This window comes from Cervus canadensis, chromosome 9 (genome assembly GCF_019320065.1).
Source record: "Cervus canadensis isolate Bull #8, Minnesota chromosome 9, ASM1932006v1, whole genome shotgun sequence".
NCBI classification, from domain to species: Eukaryota; Metazoa; Chordata; class Mammalia; order Artiodactyla; family Cervidae; genus Cervus; species Cervus canadensis.
In genome coordinates this window covers 1,955,036-1,975,674 of record NC_057394.1, presented here as the reverse complement: position 1 = coordinate 1,975,674, position 20,639 = coordinate 1,955,036, and the positions used below count along the sequence as shown (strand labels likewise).

Here is a 20,639-nt window from a genome sequence, read left to right as displayed (position 1 = left end):
GGCTGTCCTGCTGCCCGGGGCGGAGCCGTGGACCGGTTCTGGACGGCCCAGGGGCCTGGCTGAGAGCTGGAGCGGAAGGCGGTCCCCCCGTTTCCTGCTGGTGCCCTGCACAGCTAGGGCTCCCCGCCTGCGAGAGCAGGGAGACCGGGGCGAGGCCGCCAGCTAGCTCGGTCCCTGCTCACCCTGCCGGCTCCCACTGCGCCACCCAGACACCCTCACACAGCCCTGCCCCGGGGCATCTGCTCACACTGGTACCCCAAGAACCCAGCGTTGAGGGAGCGGGGTGCATCGGAGCTGGAAGCCCGCTGGGGTTTCCTCTGCTGCCATTTCCTCTGGGAACCGTGTTACTTTGTTACCAGACACAGCAAATGGAAACCCACAGGCCCAGACCTACTCTGCCTGTCAGGCAGGGTCCAGGTGACCCGGGGCAGGGGTCCCGCCCACTCCCCACACCCCCAAGGTTGTCTCCCAGGAGCCCGTGTGGGGCTTCCGTCCTGTCTCGTGGCTGAGAGCTCACCAAACTGCATCTGTGCCGTCTGTGCTGAAAGGAAACCCTTCTCAACATCCATTCACACCAAGGGTGCCGTGGGCTTGGTTTATTTTAAGGGAAAACAGCCACAACAGCAACTTTCACATGAAGCTTTACTGTGACTTAAAGGGTACAGAACCCTGTCAGGAGACCACAGCCTCCCTTCCCCCGTCCTCAGCTCCTGGGTGTGGGGTCTTCTGTCCTCGAATCCAGCAGCTCCCACGTGGACGAGCCGCTCCTGTCCTAAGGAGGCAGGCGGCCCCAGGTGGGTGGACGGGCAGGTGTCGGGGCTCAGGGGCAGGCCCTAGCCAGGGGCGGGTGTGCTCCCGGAAGACACCAGCTGAGCCCCGGCCCCGCGGAGCGCTCACCTTGATGCTAATGCCGTGGACCGCCAGGTCCCTGCGCAGCTCGTCGCACGCCTCCAGCAGGGGCCGCCGCTCCAGGAGCAGCTGCCGCCGCGCCTCCCCAGGAGCCTCCCCGGAGGCCAGAGCGAACTGCCGGACCTTCAGCCTGAAGCGAACCAGCTCCTCCACCAGACTGTGCAGGGCGGCCGGGCTGCCCGCCCCTGGAACACCCTGAGGAATGCGGGGGTGAGCGGGACGAGTGGTGTGTGCGGGGGTGTGAGCCGGGTGTGCAGGCGTGAGCGGGTATAAACTGGCATCCGAGGGGCTGGGGCGCATCTTCCCCCGTGCCCCATCCGGAAATGCCGGCGTCCAGGCCCCGCCCCGATCTCCGCCGCAGGGTGGGCTCTGGGAGGTGCCAGCGTCAAGGTGTCACGACGCGAAGGCCCAGGAAGGCTCAGATAGGGGGACCAGAAGCCGGGGCTGGGCCTCTGCCGTCCCGGGGACCCTGATGGGCGGGGCCGGCAGTGCTCCCCGCAGCTGCTGTGTCCACCGGGGGGTGGGGGGGGATGGGGGTGGGGATGGGGTGGGGTGTCCCTACAGGACATAAGGGGCCCGTAGCACGCCGCGGCCGCTGGTCTGCTCAGAACCGCATCATTGCAGCTAGCGCGTGCCAGCTCTCACTGTGCGCATGCGCCTTTCAAGGACTGTGATACGTCTTAAACATGTAAGAAGTTTGGCCTTATAATTACACATTAAAATCAGCATTTATGAAGGAAGAAAACGTCTGTTACATGCTGGCACATAGGTGAAGTCCCGAAACCGAGGACTGAAAAGAGAAGGAAAGCATACCTGTCGCTCGGCCAGAGAAATGCCCACCGTCTCAAAGAACTGCTCCACGGAGGCCACGATGGCCCCCAGCACTGCGGGGCTCCGGGGACCGCGGGGCTCCTGTGACAGCCACAGGGGAGGGCGCTCAGAGGCCAGAGCGCAGCCCCCGCAGGTCACGGGGACGCAGCCGCCAGGGAGGCTGGGCGTGTGCTCCGGGCGCCTGTGCCGGCCGGTGGCCCCCCGGGTGTCACAGGGTCACGAGCCTCTGCGCGGAGCCTGGCCCAGGGCGTGTGGGCCGGGGGCTAGTTGGGGTTCCACCGCGATCTCCTCCCCCAGCTCACATCGCTGTGACCCACTCAGACCCCGCGGAGCCCTTGAGGCAACGGCAGGTCCCGGGCTCCTGTCCACACAGGCCCCCTGTGAGCCCCTCGGGAGGTAGCTGCTCGTGGGGAGCGCGTCCCGGGAGTTACCTCGGCGGCCGCCTTCAGCTGCTTGTTCCCGTGGTGGACGAGGTCCATGACGGCGTCCACCGCCCGCACCGTGTCGAAGTCGTCTGCCAAGGCCGCCCGCACGGCCCCCTTGGTGCGGCCCAGCCTGGGGGAGGAGAGCGCGGGGCTGTCGTCTGCCCCGCCCCGCCCCCTCCCCGCACTGTCAGGACCCCTGCGGGCCCCTCGCTCACACGTTCCGGCCGTCACCGGCCCCTCAGGGTGCTGCCTCCTCCCTGCCGTCCGTCACCCCACACCCTTCGCTTCCCTGGCACAGGGCAGGCCTGGCAGACCCCCCCGAGCGACCCTGACTAGGAGACAGACCTCCGCTCTGCGTGCTCCTGCACCTGGAGCTGTGTTACCCAGCGAAGCCGGGCCTCCGCGGACGGACACACGGACTTCCGGCTTGCCTGTGAGCAGGCAGCCGCTGCCCACCCACCCACACCCTCGCCTGGGTGGCCCGTGGCCGATGGCTCCCGACCTCGCGGGCCCGGCGCTTGGCTCTGTGCTGCACTCCGCCACGGGGGCCAGCAGACCGCTCCTCATTTCCTCCCGACGTCCTTCCTGCCTGGCCCCGGTGAAGTCCCTGCTCGCCACTCTCCATGGTCCCCGGGGGGGCGACGCCAAGCCCCCAGACCCAGCGGCGTCAGCCTCTGGTGGCCCGAGGGCCCCCTCCTCTCTCGCCCCCATCATCTCCCCAACTTCGCACCGTCCCTGACGTCAGCCGCAACCCCCCTCCTCGAGTCCTTTGCCGAGGCCGGCCCGCTCCCCACCCGCCCCCACGCGCTCACTCTTCGGGGCCCTGCTGTGCACCCACCTCTCCCACAGCACGTCCTCCTGGACGGAGCCGCCGGCCAGCTGCCCCCTCACATAGGCCCGCGCGTCCTCCGCGAAGGCGGCCGCGGCCCGCAGCAGGCGCCTGGCCTCAAGCAGGGCACCCTCACTGTAGTCGACGGCTGCGGTGGAGGCGGGGCGGGGGAGGGGATCACAGGTCCAGCCTCGCCCGCAGGGCCGCAAGGGGCCGCCCCCTCTGACCCTGGACACCGGGGGTCGGCTGGGGCGGCCCTGCTGAGGCTGCTGGTCAGGCCCGGGGCTCGCTCAGCTCTGCCCGGCTCAGGACGCGGCAGGGGCAGCGAGAAGACCCCCAGGCCACGCGAGGCGGGGGGCTCAGGCCTGAGTGCAGACCCGTGGCTTGCCGGCCAAGCACTGGAGCTACTTCCCGGCCGTCTGTCCTCAGGCTTCCCAGCCTCAGGGCGAGGGCAGCACGCCAGCAGGGGCCGTCTCCCCGAGTCTCAGGGTCCCCAGGAGCTCAGGGACTCAGGCCACACGGCCGGCTCACCTGACCTGTAGCTGCTCCGCAGGCAGAAGAGCCGGAAGACGTCCGGAGAGGCGGAGCGGAGGAAGTCCTGGGGGGCACACGGGTGAGACCAGCTACTGACCTCCCGGAGGGACGGATGTTTCTCCACACCGCCTTCCCCCACCCAACCGTGGCCGTACCTGCCCCGCGCTGTGCCTGCTTATCTGGCCCGAGGGCCCGCGGCCTAGCTCACCCGGGGGAGGGCGGGCGTGGCTGCCCGTATTTCAGTGTGGTCAGCGCCTGTCTGAATCCTGCAGACTGCACTCTACTCAGAAACACAGCCCTGGGAACGGTTCCCAGGCCTCCCCAGGCCACCCCCGGTATCAATGCGAAGACCCGTCTGACCCAGTTATCTCAGCATCCACGTCCGTCTCCTGACGCTCCTTCCCGGAGTGTGGAAAAGGGGTCTTTCCTGGTCCTATTGGCCCCCCAAACCAGCCAACTGGAGGCCCACCCAGGGGACACTGCAGTCTGCACGTGATTTAACGCAGTCCCGGGCCCTGAGTGCAGCAGTGACCACCGCGACCGCGTCAGGAAGGGGAAGAGACCCGGGGACCCGGGCTGGGGCCTCCTGCTCAGGGCAGCCTCCGCGACGCGTCAGAAGCTCGGGGGCCTGAGAGGCACGCTACCTTAATGGTGATGTAGTTCTTCAGCGACTTGGACATCTTCTCTCCTCCGCCCTTCACGTGCAGGTGCCCTGAAACGAGAGCGTAGTCGCTCGGTCCTCAACAGGTGCGAAGGAGGAGCCCTTCCCGGAGCCCAGCCTCCGAGGACCCTACCCCGCTCGCTGCCCCTCGTCAGCGCCGACATAGGACCCCCCAACCCGCTGCCCAGGAAGGGGCCACGGCCACTGGCCAGGCATCACAACGCGAGGACCGCCCTCCCCTCCCACGACCCAGCCCCCGGGGGGACGCCCTCTGCGTCCCCCTGAGCGCTTTCCCGCGGCAGCTGTTTCACCAACGTGTCCCCGCCCTGGCACCGTCTCACACACACACCGTCCTGTGTGTGTGAAAGACGGGGAACCCGAACCCCTCAGGATGCCTCCATCCGAGCCAGGACCTCCTCCAGGACCGCCTGGGCACCAGGCTCACTTCCCAGGAAACTGCTTTCCCAGCAGAAGGTTCGTCCACCTTTCCTGACATGACTTCACTCAGGGTGCCCAAGGCCAACTTTCCTGAGAACTCCTTACAGTACGGCTTCCAGAAAAACACGTAACCCTGAATGTGTAAACCCAGTAGCATGCCGCTTACACCAAGTGCAACGGAAGTTTTACAAAACCGACGACGTCTGGAGAACGAAACTCATCTGACTGCTGAACTCCACTTCCACCTCCCTGTGTGTGCGAAGCCGCTCAGTCGTGTCCGCCTCTCTGTGACCCCAAGGAGCGTAGCCCACCGGCTCCTCTGTCCCTGGGATCCTCCAGGAAGAATCCTGGAGTGGGCTGCCATGCCCTGCTCCACGGGATCTAACTGGCCCAGGGATCGAGCCCCGTCTCACGTCTCCTGCGTCGGCAGGCAGGTTGGTTAGCACTGCACCACCCGGGACGCCCAGGAAAACAGATCGCTTCTCCAGGGGTCAGGACACACCACTCTTCCTCCAGGACAGGGCAGAAGGGGGACAGAGAAGGATCCAACGCGCTAACAGACTGCTTCTTAGCAGAACACAGAGCAAGCCTGCCCACATCTTAACAGTGGGACACACGTGTGTGCACACGGACCTCCGTGAGCGCTGGTACTGCTGACGGTGCTGTCTGCGCCCAGACCCACGAGGCAGGCCCTGCATCATCACGAGCAACACCTGTGGTTAACACGGGGTCACCCGACCCCGGCCTAGGGACAGGAGCCTGCATCACCAGCCCTGTGACTCCTCCCCACATGAGCTGCCCCGGAGGAACGGCCCGTCAGGCGCTGGGCTGGCAGGAGGGAGTGATTCTGGCCACTGTCGAGCTCCGAGCGGCACAGGAAGTGGACGCCAGACCGCAGCTCCGGCGCCGGGGACAGTAGCCCGGCTTGTTGCTCAGCCAACCTCGGGGCAGCACGGAGGCTGGGGTCATGAGGACAGTGAGGGGGTCCAGGCGGGGCAGACGCTGGGGCGTCTCTGGAGCAGGGCGGGGGGATGTGAACTTGGGGTGAAGGAGACGCAGTAGTGAGTGCACCCTGGTCACCACGGGGACCCCGCCACGGACTGGAAGCAGCTTCCGCACGTGCTGAAGCCGAGCTGCCCGCTGGGAAAACCCGGTTCCCTCCACCCAGGGGCTCACAGAGACGGGGCCTGCGTCTCCAGACCTGACCCGCACCAAAGCCCTCCATCCCCTGCCCTTGGACAGCGCCAGGCCCGTCCCAGAGCGGCGGTGACACCAGCGCTTGGTGGCCCCGCGACCTCCGTCAGAACGTGGACACGTTAACGCCCCGCGCTTCACGGGGGCTCCAGAGCCGCCTGGCCCGGGACGCCGCTGTTCCACAGCTCGGGGTGCGCCTCTGAGAGCGGACGGCTGGTGTTGATCATGTGCTTGAATGAGACGGACAGCGGTGCTCTCAGAGGCTGACAGACACTCGTGGAGACGCTGTCACAGCTCAGGGGCGGCGCAGTCACGATCACTACGGAGGCAGGCCGTCTGAGACCCCTCGTCACAGCTTCACGGAAAGCTTGTTTTCCAAATTCTCGTCAGCTCACACTTCAGTTCCAAAAGGCATACTCGGCATTCCAATCCAAGGAAGTGCACATCCAGCTGGCCGCGTCAGAGACAACTGAAGGGAAGACCGTCTCTCGTCCTCCTAGCTAACCTCTTCTTAGCCGCTCAGTCGCGTCCGACTCTTTGCGACCCCATGGGCCGCAGCACGCCAGGCCTCCCTGTCCATCACCGACTCCCGGAGTTTACCCGAACTCACGCCCATCGAGTCGGTGATGCCATCCAGCCATCTCCTCCTCTGTCGTCCCCTTCTCCCACCTTCAGTCTTTCCCAGCATCAGGGTCTTTCCCGATGAGTCGGCTCTTCGCATCAGGTGGCCCAAGTACTGGAGCTTCAGCATCAGTCCTTCCCGGGAGTGTCCAGGGCTGTTTCCCTTAGGACGGACCGGGCTGCCTGGCTGACGCGGGTGCACCCAGCGGAGCGCTCTCGCAGAGCTGAGGGACAGAAGCGGGGCGGGCTGACGGGAGCCGTCACTCACCGGAATGCAGGAAGTAGTTCCCCCACTGCGGGCACCGGTGGAAGGCCTCGCACTGGGCAATCTCGTTCTCGTGGTGCGGGAACGCCAGGTCCACGCCGCCCGAGTGGATGTCCAGCCGACTTCCGAACACCAGACTGCAAGGCACGGGCAGGGCAGGGGGTTAACCGGGTCCAGCCACACGGCCTCCACGCCCTCCTGCGGTCACGCCTGCCAGCCCTCTGTACACACTGACGGAGCCCAGCTCTAAGTGCGTGATAACTCGGCTGACACAGACAGAAACTGAAATTGTCTTCACATCATAAAAACCCCTAGTTCACGGCTTTTTCTCCTCGTAAAGAGACTTCACTTTCTTTGCTCTGCATTCAGGATGTGGTTTTAAAAACGACAAAGCACCTGCACGCTCCGCTGAGCGAGCCGGGCACCACCCGGCGCACGGGTCAGCGCAGCTGAGGCTTACCTGGCGATGGTGGAGCACTCGACGTGCCAGCCGGGCCGCCCGTCGCCCCACGGGGAGCCCCAGAAAGGCTCCTCGGGCTTCGCCGCCTTCCACAGCGCGAAGTCGCTGGCGTGCCGCTTGTCGGAGTCCACTGCCAACGACAAGTGGTCCGTCAGCGGAGGGAACCCAGAACCAACACCCCAGCGGCCACGGAACAGGCGGGACGCACGCCCCAGAGCCCGCTGCTCGGAGAAGCAGCCGCACGTCTCTCCTGCGAGTCTTTCCCCTTCCCCCGTGCAGGCCGCGGCCCCGACCCCCTGACCAGAGCACACCAGAAGCACGCAGGCCCCGGCCAATGAAATTTTTTTTTTTTAAGTCTTATTTTTTTCAAAAAGGTGCTGCTGATGCTGGCATGGGTACTGGACGTTCCCTCCCCGCTTCCCTAAGGCCGGGCCATGCCTCGCAGGTGCGGACGGCCAGGGACCAGCAGGAGGAGCACCTGGAGCAGAGATGGCAAGGGCCGCTCAGGAGGCCACACACAGCTAGACGGGGCCGGCGGGGCGCGGCCGCAGGGCAGGGGGTTACCTAAACGCACACGGGCTCTGTCTGGGGTTTAGTTCTGGCACACAGTATCCTTTCAAAGTGTCTTTAATATAGTTCTATATACTTAGTATTCTTCCCCGTAAAAACGATCTGACCTAAGGAACACTGGAACAGAAGAGGGTATAGGAGCAGACTCAAACACACGGGAACCTGCCACAGAGGGAGGCTCACGCGGGCGTTGGCGCAGGATAGAACACCTCGGGGGTTTGACGTGAGAGCGGCAGGGTGGACAAGAGCGTGAAGACGGGACACACAGCCGAGCGCGTGCGTGGAGCTGGCGGGAGGAACGAGGCCTCCACGTGAGCACTCTCTGTTCCAAAACCCCTAAATTTAAACCTCAGCCATGACTAACATCTGGCAGTGTGACCGTGTCTGAGGAGCAGGCGTCCTCACCCCCACCCCCCTCCCCAGACGCCCCACAGGAGGCGGGGGGACCCACCTGGCTCTCCCTCCGGCCCGGGCGCCATGCCGACCAGCTTGCCGTACCTGTCGCCTCTCGACTGCAGGTCGAAGTAGACGTTGCCTGTTTCGTGAAGGGAACGGTGAGGCCCACTTCTCAGCCGTCAGCACCGCGTACGCGCACGTCACAGCTCGCGGTGAGAGAGCTTAAACACGGCACGCAGCCTCCGGCCCCAGCCGCCCCCCGCATGTCTAAACGGCGCCCGACGACGCTGTCCTACGACCCTGTACTCGGGAGGCACGCGTTCGCCCGTGCCACGGCCGTCCAGCGGTGGAGGTGGAAACACAAACGGAAGGTCGCTGGGTTCACTGGCGGCCCGCATTCAGCTCTGGCCCCCATGTTACACACCCATCAACTGAGACAACGCTTCCTAGTCCACACACCCCAAGAGCACCCTGCCGCTCAGACGGCAGGCAGCTCCTCACACACGCATCCCCGTGGGGCGCCTTCCCGGAGCTGCACGTGTGCTCCCCGGGGCCCTGCGGAGCCAGGGCGGCCCCCGCCCCTCCAACCCACAGGGCGGCGGCGGGGAAGGATCCGTGTTCAGGAGGGCTGCAGCCACGGTCACTGGACTGCACTCCTGGATGGCCGGCACACACCGCGGTCAGCACAGGGCCGCGGTCGTCTGAGACTTATCACCTGGACAAACCTGCAACTTCTCACCCGAACCTTCCTAGCTCCAACCCGATCCAACCCTCATCTGCACCGCCCTTCTTGGCCTGGAGGACGGGGGCTCACCTTCCTGTCTGCATCGCCCTCCTCGGGGGCTCACCTTCCTGTCTGCACCGCCCTCCTCGGGGGCCGCGGCCTGGAGGACGGGGGCCCACCTTCCTGTCTGCACCGCCCTCCTTGGGGGCTCACCTTCCTGTCTGCACCGCCCTCCTCGGGGGCCACGGCCTGGAGGACGGGGGCTCACCGTTCGCTGTGCAGTAAGCATGCCCATTAGCGATGATCCTCTCGATGAAGGCAACGATCTGAGGCACGTGCTCAGTCACCCGCAGGTAGGCGGTGGGCGGGAGAACCTGCGGGAGGGCGCAGACCCGAGGTCTCTCCGGCCCCTCGTGGACAGAGGTCCCCAAGCCAGCTCCATCACTCGGGCCTCTCGCCGGCCACCTACCTTCAGGGCCGCCATGTCCTGTTTGAAGTCTTCTTCGTAAAGACGGGCCAGGGATGCGGGCGACACGCTCATCTGCAAGAGAATGAGGCGGGGCTCCGTCTGCAGGGGTCAGGATGCAGCCACGCAGGACGGCCGCCCCCACGGGCCCGCAGCATGGCCTTCGCGCAGCCCCGCTCACAAGGGCCATGGGCCTGCTCTCTGCTTAGACTGAAAACAGAATAAACGATGCCATGACCTCCATTAACTCAAAACAAAACCCCCGAAAATGACAATCGTCCTGGATACCGCGGCCCGGGGATGTTTACTGAAGAGCTGAGGCTGGTGAACAGAGTGTCTTCACGGCGGTCGTGGGCAAGACAACACACGTCTCTTAGCTCTCTTTGCAACATGGAGACAGTCCCACCAAATCCCCACTAGGCCCTGGGGTCCTGTGTACACGGTAAGACTCCGGGAGGAAGACACCAGGTGGGGTCTCCAGGCCCGCTGGCTCCTCCCGAGCGGCCCCTGGTAGCGGAGCGGGCCCCGAAGCAGTCAGCCAGCATCTGTCAGGGGCAAAGGCCAAGCAAACCACAGACCCAAAAACCCAGCGTCACTGTGCCGCTTAGGAAGTTTCCAACGTTACGCGATTCTGGACCCAAAGAGCAGCAGATGGCCTGATGAGTTTGCCTGGTTTTCATTTTCTGAGCAGTAATCCTCTCCTGGGGGCGGGAGGGAAGTGTGCCCTGCCCTGCCCCGCCCCCCCTGGAAAGCAAACACCTTCCGTGTTGCACCTGGCATCCTCGGCTGAAGGCACATGGTGTGCAGGCCCCGGGCACGCAGTGCGCCAAGCCGTGATGCACTCGAGTACACACTCACGCATGCGCACACACGGGGGCACCGCCCTGAGCCACAGACCCACGTGTGACACACGGGTGCGCTCACGCACACACGGGGCAGACCACGTGTGACGCCCTGCTGGAGAACACGCGTGCACACCCTTGGTGGCCGCTGCCAGCGCCTCCAGAGGAGCGTGAAACTGAGCACCTCGCTCAGGCGCTGCTGAGGACCGGCTAGACCACGGTCGTGAAGGTACTGAATGTAAACGGCGCCTCTCACTGCATCTCTAACCTGAGTCTCTCCTGTTCGGAGGGAGCGTGAACATCTCCAGTGTTTAGGGACCATCTGCATTAAACCGTCTGAAGTTAACCATGGCTCTACCAAGCTGGAGGTCCTTAAGTGAAGTCGCTCAGTCACGTCCGACTCTTAACAACCCCATGGACTGTAGCCCAGCAGGCTCCTCCATGGGATTTTCCAGGCAAGAGTACTGGAGTGGGGTGCCATTGCCTTCTCCGAGGTCCTTAAAGTCTTGTCTTATTGATATGTAGGAAGTATTTTCAAAGAACAGAAATAAACCTTTTATCCTCCATATGAATCTCAACTGTTTCCAAACTTCTTTCAACTTTACGGTTATTTTATGGCACGCAAAAAATTTCACTTTCGTATTTAGCAATCTTTTACATTTCTCAACCTTTTCTGGGTTTGAAAACAAACTTAGCAAAGCCTTCTGAACAGGCGGCTATAAAAAAGTGCCCCGAGGTTTACTCTAGTAACCCGTGCTTCTACGTCTTTCTGTGAAATCTCTGATCAGCTTCAAATCTGGCTGTGAGCCATATATCCGACTTTGGTTTATTTTTTCCCCCAGATGGTCACCCAATTGTTGACTTCTTACTGAGCAGTTCCTCTGTTCCCTGTTGATGTGAAATGCCATCTACCAAAAACAAATTTCCATAATTTACTGTGTCTGTCTCTGGACATTCTGGCATGTTCCATTGCCTGTCTCTTGTGTAACTGTGAACTGGTGTTTAATCTCCGAGGTCTGCAGACATAGAAAGCAGGTGGGGGGCGGCGGGGGGGCAGAGGGGGATTGGGGGGCGGTCAGCCTCACCACAGGGAGCACAGGTGTGGAGGGCGTGTCAGGCTGGACCCTGTGTGCACACACACAGCTTCCCCGGGGGCGGTCCTGCATCTACAGAGCCGTGCAAAAGGGGAAACAGTAAAGAAAAACAAACAACTTCCTGCAGCCCCGTAACTGCTGGCGCTCGGCAGGGCGCCGCCTCCTCCGGCCTCTCCTTTTACGGACTTGTTCTGCTCGCCCCTGGGAGCCCCAGACGCCGGCGGTCCGGCTCTGGTGACAGACACGTGGGGTCCTTCACATGCGCCTCAGGGCCCCTGTGCTCACACGTGGCTCCTCCCGCCCCTCGCTGGGACCCTGGGGACGGTCACAGGTGACAGTGGGCTAGAAGAGAACACCAGCTGCCACTGGCGCGGGGGACAGGGAGTCAGACCCCCAGGCTGTCCCCCCGAGAGGGGCTCACCCTGCTCTCCACAGCACCGCCTGCAGGACGCACTGCTGGCACACGGGCCGGGCCTGCGACTCCAGACCCGCCCGGGGGCAGGGGCTCTCGGGAGGCCCTCGGACGGTAAGGAGAACCAACCAGTCCCTCCTAAAGGAAATCCACCCTGAATACTCCCTGAAAGACTGATGCTGAAGGTCCAACACTATGGCCACCTGATGCGAAGAGCTGACTCATTGGAAAAGTCCCTGATGCTGGGAAAGACTGAAGGCGGGAGGAGAAGGGGACGACAGAGGATGAGACGGTTGGATGGCATCACCGACTCAGTGCACATGGGTTTGAGCAAGCTCCGGGAGACGGTGAAGGACAGGGAGGCCTGGTGCACTGCAGTCCATGGGGTCTCAAAGAGTCGGACACGACTGAGTGACTGAAGAACAGATGCCTGGGCTGAGCGCCACCCCAGGCAGGCAGGGGACCTTGGACGCGTGTCCAACCTTCCTCTTGGAGAGAGCGCCATGCAGGCCAGGGTTCCGAGGCACAGACACTAACTCTGCTTCAATCACTGAGACATTTAGCATCATTTTTCTTAACACAAAATGTAACCCTGTGAATATACCTTGTTTCTTTTCATTCCTCCCCCAGAAATCCTCCTGCAGCTTTTATTCCTGACAAATAAAAGTGTGCCAAAAGTTAAAGTCAAGAAAGTGATTCAGAAAAGTGAAATATAATTTACACTATTTTAAGAGCACATACTGAAGCAGATGGCATGAAGGATACGGCCATCATCAAAAAGCACCTTGCCTCTGGTAAAAAGAACAGCCTTTTTGTCGGACACTGAGAAACCAAGAGGTGTTATCATAACTATGTGCTTCAGACCCTGGTTTACCATGCTGAACTAAGATTCTATCTTTATAACAGAATAGACTACGTGATGCCAGGCTAGCATCCTGCTGTGTAACAAGTATGGACGCGCTCAGCTGTCACAAATTAAAACACTCTCTACACTTAACATTTTTAAATCAATTCTGCCAACCTTTTTCCACCCCCATGGGCCTCCACCAGCTGAGCCTCATGACAGTGGACAGCCCACCTCCGATCTGAAGACTCACAGGTGACCTCGACTCAGCCAGCACGGGGACACACCTCTGCAGCCACAGGTCCCCGCCGAGTGGACGACCCGGCGCCCTCCTCCTCACCCAGCCTGGCGCCCTCGCTGCCGGGCATCACCCCCCACCACCACCACTCGTCCACCTGCCGCGTCAGGGGCCCCCACCTCTCCCTGCCCTTCCCGGCCAGCCAGGCCCGGCCCCAGCCCACGTTGTGCTCAGCAGCGCGGGGCCGACCTTCCCATCGGGGCCCGGGGTCCTGCTCAGCCCCTCCTGGACCCCGGGAACCTCCAGAGGGACTGGCAGGCCTGCCCCTGCCCCCGCCTGTCCTGATCGTGGACGAGAGGCCACTGCTTCCTGCATCAGACTCGCTCAAAGGCTCCTCTGGACCTCAGAGCCTCTGCCCCAGCGAGTGTCTGAGCACAAACTCAGCTCTGACGGCCCTGCGCGGCCCCAGGGAGACAGCGCAGGGCCCTGGGCGGGTGGTGGGGGGTGGGCAGCCGGGGCAGCCCACCTCCCACGACCCCTCAGCTTCCCACTCACGGCGCCTGCAGCCACACCAGCATCGCCTGACCTCGCGCTGGGCTTACGTGGTGGCCAGGGCGGACACCGGACCCAAAGGGAGAGAGGCACAGGTCAGGCATCTGGAGACCGGAGAGAACAACGCGGAGAGTCAGCGCCGGGAGACCAGGGGGACTGCCGAGTACCCCCGACACACTCCCCCGAACGCGGCATGAAGGCAGTCACTAGGAAACAGGGAGACGGGCTTCCTAGAAAAGAAATCTGAGAAAAAGTGACAGAACAAGGAAGGAATGCAAGAGTCCAAACATCAGGACAGTAAGTTCAGGTACGTCCCTGCCTTTTAAAATGTTGAAGAGTACTTAAGAACAGGAAAAAACACTCAATAAGTGGGAAAAGCAGATTACAAAACAATGTAATAAACTGGTTTTCAAGAAAAACTCTATATATGCATTCAGACATTTTTTAAGTTACAGGACATAAAAGTACTCAGCATAAGCTTTTCCATAAATTAGATAATTTAACAAATTTTTATATATCTTTAGAGGTAAGTGTTATATATGTGCATGCATGCTAGTCACTTCAGTCGTGTCTGACTCTTTGAAACCCTATGGACTGCAGCCCACCAGGTGCCTCTGTCCAGGGGATTCTCCAGGCATGCCCTTCTCCAGAGGATCTTCCCAACCCAGGGACTGAACTGGCTTCTCTTATGTCTCCTGCATTGGCAAGCAAGTTCTTTACCACTAGTGACATCTGGGAAGCCCCAATTGTTACATATAGTCATATATAAATTGTTATACAGGGTTGCTAATTATAAAACACTGAGGAGGTGACCTTTGAAAGCAGACTTTTAAAAGTATAACTATAGGGAATTCCTCGGTCACCAGCGGACAAGATCCCATGCTCTCACAGCTGAGGGCACAGGCTCAATCCCTGGTCGGAAAATCCCACAAGCCTTGTGGGGCGGCCAAAAAATTAAATGAAATAAAAAATTCTTAAGTAAAAAAAATTAAAATGTAACAAAATACTTTATTTAATCCCTAAGCCAGAAATTCCCCCCAGTCCTCTAAATGCCACATGAGATATAAGAGGAGTGTCGTGTTTATATGACAAGTGAGAAAATCAAACCTCATGGGAGCTAAATTCCCAAGCCAGCCTCTGACTTCCCCCTGTAACAGGGAGGGAGGTTTGTCATGCAGGCTGACGGGGCAGGGAGGGCCTGGATTCAGCCCAGGAGGTGTCCTCGGGATGAGAGGATTCGATAAAGGCTAAGTCGACCGAATTTCTCTCACCAGGGTGAGGAGACCTCATTGAACAGCCTCAGGGGGTCACATGTGGATAGCAAGCATGAAAAGTCTCGGGAGGCGCAAACAACTGTTAGGTGGGGGTCGCCCACTTCCCGGTCAAAGCGCCGCGCCGCGTGACCACATGACCCATGCTCACCTCGTTGGCACGTCTGATTATCTTATCATCCACATCTGTGATTCCCATCACCATGATGACGTTGCACCCAAACACCCTGGTGAGGATCCTCCGAATTATATCAAATCTGACATAGGAGCTGCAAGGAGAAACATTAGGGCGTCTTTAATCCTCAAAGTCACTACTGTGACCTTCAAAAGAGGGTGCTACCTTTACCGTGAGGCCGCATGACTGTGTCATCAAGGACGTTCAAGGGCAGCTGGAAAAGGAGAAGCCTTTCACCAGTCCTCTCAGGTCCACACGAGAAAACTAAGGCGCTGCCTCAATTTCAGGACCCAACACGAGCATTTTTAACTTTAGAGCTGTTGTTTGAGTGAGTTTACATCTGTTCCACTGTAGAAAGATTCACTCATGATGCAAAGTCAGGGGGTGGTCAAGATGCTGGGTGCTTTTACCGCCCATGTTCATGTTCTAGGATAACTAACGTTTCAGCGTGATGAGAGACAAAAGCAAATAATAAGTCAAGACAGGGATGATCCCATCAAAACTGGAAAGGTCACTCCCAGGAAGTGTGCACACGGTTGTGGAAAATGGGAACTCCAGCTTACGGGCAGACTGCATGGGGGAAACTCAGACTTGAGAAAGAAAGGGTTTAAAATCCAGCTCAGTTCAGTCGCTCAGTCGTGTCTGACTCTTTGTGACCCCATGGACGGCAGCACGCCAGGCCTCCCTGTCCACCACCAACTCCCGAAGCCTACTCAAATTCATGTCCATCCAGTCGGTGATGCCATCCAACCATCTCATCTTCTGTCGACCCTTCTCCTCCTGCCTTCAATCTTTCCCAGCATCAGGGTCAGTGAGTCAATTCTTCGTATCAGGTGGCCAAAGTATTGGAGTTTCCACATCAGTCCTTCCAACCAAGATCTACTTAACATCTCAAGAAACTAGATTGCCCATAAAAGCAACCTTAACTCTCCAGGTCAGCCAATCTCATGCTCATCTCTGTTGTACACATGGCCTCTCTAAACTTGGGTTCATAAAGTCATTTTCCCTTGAAAACAAAGCTCTTCTTCATTGTATCCCTTGTACTCCCCAAACCCACCCACCACAGACACAGTAGACGCCAAATCCTAGGGCCAAGCGATCTCCGAAACTCCTTCCCAAGGAGCTAAGAGGTTAAACATCCCTTCGAAGCCTCAGATGCTGATCCACAAGCTGGACACGAGTCTCCTCTCTCACAGGGTTGCCGTACATTATCTCAGTGCCTGTGCAGCAGAGATTTCAACTAATTCTGATAAGAAATATCATCCCAGTGCCCCTCATTGTCAAGTCAGGAAAACACTACAAGAAATGAGATTTTAAGAGACAAAGTTAACAAGAACTTAAAACAGAGTGAAAGAAAAAGTCGAATCACACGCGCGGCTGGAAGGAGCTGGGGAGCCCGATACCCGAGGGTGGCTGCTCCCTGGCCTCACCCGCCCTGCGGGCACCTCAGGAGCCCAGGGGTAGGTTCGCTCACTAGGCTGAGGCTGCTCCACACGGGGGAACCTGGACTCTGCAGCCGGCCTGGCTCAGCACGTTCCACCCGGGACCCTTCCCCGGTGACACTTGGGAGGTAACAGCATCACCAGCTGGCGTGGTGAGAGAACTGTACTGGCTGGGGTTTGCGGGGCATTCAGAACAGGGCCTGGCACAGAGTGCTGTCCAGTGAAGCGTCTGTCTCTTTAAAGAAGAAGCAGGTGGGGAGGAAGGCGTGGAGGCAGAAACCCGGAGAGTGAGTAGGGACAGACCCACAGATGAGGCGGTCTTGGGCTTCGGGCTTTTGAACTCGAGTGCTGGACTGTGCCTGACCATCCCAACTGCTGAGACCACAGCCTCTTCCGACGTCTTAGGCTTCTGCCTCACAAGGGACACCCCTGCTTGATGACCCTTCCTGAGTGGTGCACCCAGAGCGGTTACCCTGGCCAGGGAGTTGGACAGAAGGCGTCCGGGATGTTGGGAACGCTCTGTCTCTCAGTCTGGGGCCCGGGGCATCGGCTGGGCCACACACTGCGGGTTGGCACGCTTTTCCGCATCAGTAGGGACAAGCAGATTGCAACTGAAAGGCCCGACACTCAGCGAAAAATAAGGGCGAGACTGCCTCACTCCCCCTTCCTTTCAGAATTTCTTCCTTGGTCCTTTCAAAATGTATCTAAATGTTTTCAATGGCTAAGTAAGCCTTATTCAGTCTCACAACTCAGGAAGGTTTCAAGGACCCAAAAGCCTTCTCTTCCAGACAAAGTTACCAAGAAGGTCAGAACAGGAGGGGCCTAACCCCTGCAACTCCAGGCTGTAGACCTGCCTGAACCAGAGAGCTGGGCCCACCCAGCTCACACGAAACCTTGCCAGTTCTGCTATTCTGTGATCCTTTCGGCAGGGGCCAGCGCACCCCATACTTGTTTCACTCTCCTTCAATAACAAAAATCTTTTCTTTCTCTTTTGCCTTTGTGGAGAGCTTTTCCAGGGTAGGACAAACAGTAACCTCTATTGCTTCCAGTATTTCCCCAACATATTTAATACTTCAAAAAAGACACCGAAATATGCTTTTTATAACTAATAGTACTTTGGCCACCTGATGCAAAGAGCTGACTCACTGGAAAAGACCCTGATGCTGAGAAAAATGGAGCAGGGAGGAGAACTGGGCGACAGAGGATGAGATGGGTGGATGGCATCACCAACTCGTTGTACATGAGTTTGAGCAAGCTCTGGGAGACGGTGAAGGACAGAGAAGACTGGTGTGCTGCAGTCCATGGGGTCACAAAAAGTTGGACACGACTGAGCAACAACAAATTAATAGTTAGCCCAAAGTGAAGAGGAAAAAAAAATGACTACTAATCTATTTATTTTGTTATAACACACGCTAAAAAGCTCAGATCTTGCTGGGTGATGCATAATTTCTAAAATACATACTGAATCAAGGTAACTTTTAATCTAGATCTGAAAGATAAATTTAAGAGATGCACAAGAGAACAGACAAAATATTAGGAAAAGCAGCAATTTGGACAAACCTAGGAGACAGAGTTACAAGACAGAGAGCTAGAGAGCGTGTGGCGGTCAGACGTCTCAGGCTCCAGCCCACCTGCTACGCTTCCCACGGTGTGCCCTCCCATGAGTCACCTATCCCGGAGAACAGGTGAGCCTTCGCCAGCCTTCCCACGACAGGCACTGGGCTAAGCAGCACTTTGTGGGGTTTATTTCATTAAATTGTCAAGATTCAAAAGAAGAATATTATTATCTGTATCTGAAAGATGAAGAAACCAGGACTCAGTAATAAAGTGACTTGTCCAAAGTTGGGAAGTAAATGGCGGGGGAGGACGCAGAAACACTTGACCAGCTGACTCAAGGGCCCTCTGAATGGCCTCATCTCACTGAACACAAGAAGAAACATCAGATTGCAAAACAGTCCTTTCCCCTGCTCTCACTGCATCCCTGAGTCTCCTCACCTGAAATGCGACGAAGTGCTTAGCACTGCTACGGGGACCAAGTGAGGATGTAACATGTATGCTTCCCACAATGCCTGGAATACACTAACTACCGAGGATTCTTAAGTTGTCACTTGAGGGATAGGAAAAAAAAAAACCTGCAAAAGGCTTTCTTTCCAAAATAAACGGTCCCCTAAAGTGAAAATTCAGCGTCAGGACACTCACCAAGCATGACCCAGGTGTGCGTGATCGTAGACAGTTGGTCCACAGCTATACCTGGGGACAGAGGTAAGACCGACCATGTGAAACAAACTTGAAAGAAAGGACGCCACGTTCTCAGTCATAATCAGCATATAATCATGTCTTTTTGTAGAAAAAAGAAAAGTAACGCTTTGGGGGATGCGTACCCGGGGCTGTATGACCCTCGGATTACTAAATTCAGCGCCAAATCGGTGAAACGCTGCGACTACCCCAGGGTCTTTACAGGTGCCGCCGGAGTACTTCATCACTCATTAAACGCCTGCACCTGAGGACGTAAGCCCCCCCCCCGCCCCCCACGCAGGGCACCCGCCTCCGGAAAGGCTGGGTGTAGCCCCTCCCGCCCCGCCGCACCCCGCTCCCCGAGTCCCGGCGGGCTACCAGGAGGCGGCGTCCGCGCGGCTCACAATCAACGGGTCCTTCCTCCGGGTGAGGCTGTTGTACACCTTGACGCCCGTGTCGTATCCCGCGGGCTGCAGCCAGCCCTGCCCGCGCGCCCCCGAAGCCGAGCGGCCCGGCTCCGGGCCCCGAGCGGCCCGGAGCAGCCAAGCGCCCACGCGGGCCCGGCGCGTCCTCAGCATGGCCGGCGAGCCGGCCACGCCCACCCCAGGAGACGGGGCGCCAGGCCACGCCCACCGGAAGGCCCGGCGCGGCCCCGCCTACCCGGAAGAGGCGGTCCCGAGCCGCCGGGGCGTGGAGGGCGGGGCCGCGCCTCGGAGTGGGGGAGGGGAGCGGCAGGCGTTGGTGGCGGCCCCGCCCCGGGGCGGCGGGCAGAGTTCCGCCCTTCTCGTCCCGGGCGGCGCCGGGCTGAGCTGACCCGGTGCAACCCGGGGCTGGGCCCACAGGAGCCAGTGCCCGGGGCGGGCGGCCGCTGACCGCTCCGCGCCTGCTCCGGAGGCACGTCTGCACCCGAACACGGCACACCCTGTCTCCGGATGAAAGAGCAAAGCTAAGACACCACCCATTCATCAAGTACGCGTAGTATGAGATGACTGCCTGGGATTCACTTTAAGGTTGTAAGTTCTGTCATCTGGTCTCTTGAGAACAAAAGCGTTCTGAATTGCGGTTTCAACGAGACTGTTTAAAGGTGGCTTCTCTTGAAGTTAACTTTCAAATTACCTCGACAAACGTGTCCTTATTGATATCTTCCAAAACGGCGTCTCAAAAAAAGAAAGAAACCCCCCTTGCTTTTGCAGTCCTCAAAACAGCACGTTAAGTTCCTCAGTTCTTTTTGGGGTTTGTTTTGGTCGTTCTATAGCAAGGCAAGTGCTCCAGTAGAGACAAACAAGTACCTTCCAACAGCACTTAAACTTTCCCCAAGACCTCTGGAGTCCAGCTCTGCAATTCGTTGGGAACTGTGTCTGAAGGCGTGACGGCTGAAGTGTTAGAGCCTGTCATTCACAATTAGGAGACCTCCCATCAGAGCCAAGCCCCTCTCCCCCACCACTCAGAGCCCTACTTCCGCATTAACCCCCTCCCCACTGCCTGCGCGCTCGCCTTGTTGCTCTTTTGTAATTCTCCTTTCTAGGACAAGATGTGTGTTTCTCTCCCTGATTATTTTTGGGTTTTTTTCTTTTTTCAAACTTTAAACTTTTTATTTTGCATAGGGGTATAGCCGATTAACAATGTAATGGTAGTTTGAGGAGAACAGCGAAGGGACTCAGCCATACATGCACAGGTATCCATCCTCTCCCAACCGCCCCCCTCCCCCCCAATCCAGGCTGTCACAACACTGAGAATTCCGTGTGCTATACAATAGGTCCTAGTTGGTTATCCATTTTGATTATAGCAGTGTACTCCTTGAGTACTTCATATTGTAAATTATTTTCTACTCTGTTGTTGTTTAGTTGCTCAGTCCTGTCCAACTCTTTTGAGACCCCACAGACTGTAGCCCAGCAGGCTTCTCTGTCCGTGAGATTCTCTAGGCAAGACTACTGGAGTGTTTTGCCATTTGCGTCTCCAGGGGATCTTCCCAATCCAAGGATTGAACCCACGTCTCCTGCTTGGCAGGCAGATTCTTGACCACTAAGCCACCTCTTTCACTGTGTCCACCACCAAATTCAGAAAAGGGTAATCTCTGTGGAGATCCACCTGTTGCAGGTGGGAGGAAATCTGAGCAGTAAAACATCTGATAGAGAAAGCTCTGACAGATACTAGATATGCCAGAAAACTAAGAAGATGAACAAAAGGCTTGACTGCAATCTGTAAGAGCAT

General features: G+C 58.7%; 1 protein-coding gene across 4 annotated transcripts; it reads right to left on the bottom strand.

Moving 5' to 3' along the window:
- Positions 1-568: 568 nt before the first annotated feature.
- On the bottom strand, positions 569-19,054 carry CARS2 (cysteinyl-tRNA synthetase 2, mitochondrial). Of its 4 annotated transcripts, XM_043477494.1 has the most exons (16): positions 18,807-19,052; positions 18,393-18,443; positions 14,728-14,845; positions 13,356-13,409; positions 9,327-9,398; positions 9,126-9,231; positions 8,189-8,272; positions 7,168-7,297; positions 6,711-6,844; positions 4,173-4,240; positions 3,526-3,592; positions 3,004-3,142; positions 2,172-2,295; positions 1,723-1,821; positions 898-1,104; positions 626-772 (listed from the first exon to the last, which is right to left on the bottom strand). In XM_043477494.1, exons 1-16 carry the CDS (start codon positions 19,004-19,006, stop codon positions 704-706), a joined length of 1,722 nt encoding a protein of 573 aa, XP_043333429.1. In that variant the 5' UTR covers positions 19,007-19,052; the 3' UTR covers positions 626-703. The 4 variants fall into 4 exon arrangements, with proteins under 4 accessions (XP_043333428.1, XP_043333431.1, XP_043333429.1 ...); XM_043477493.1 differs by lacking the exon at positions 13,356-13,409 and having other exon boundaries at positions 569-767; positions 18,807-19,054; XM_043477496.1 differs by lacking the exons at positions 13,356-13,409; positions 18,807-19,052 and adding an exon at positions 18,575-18,634 and having other exon boundaries at positions 569-767.
- Between the last annotated feature and the right edge of the window lie 1,585 nt (positions 19,055-20,639).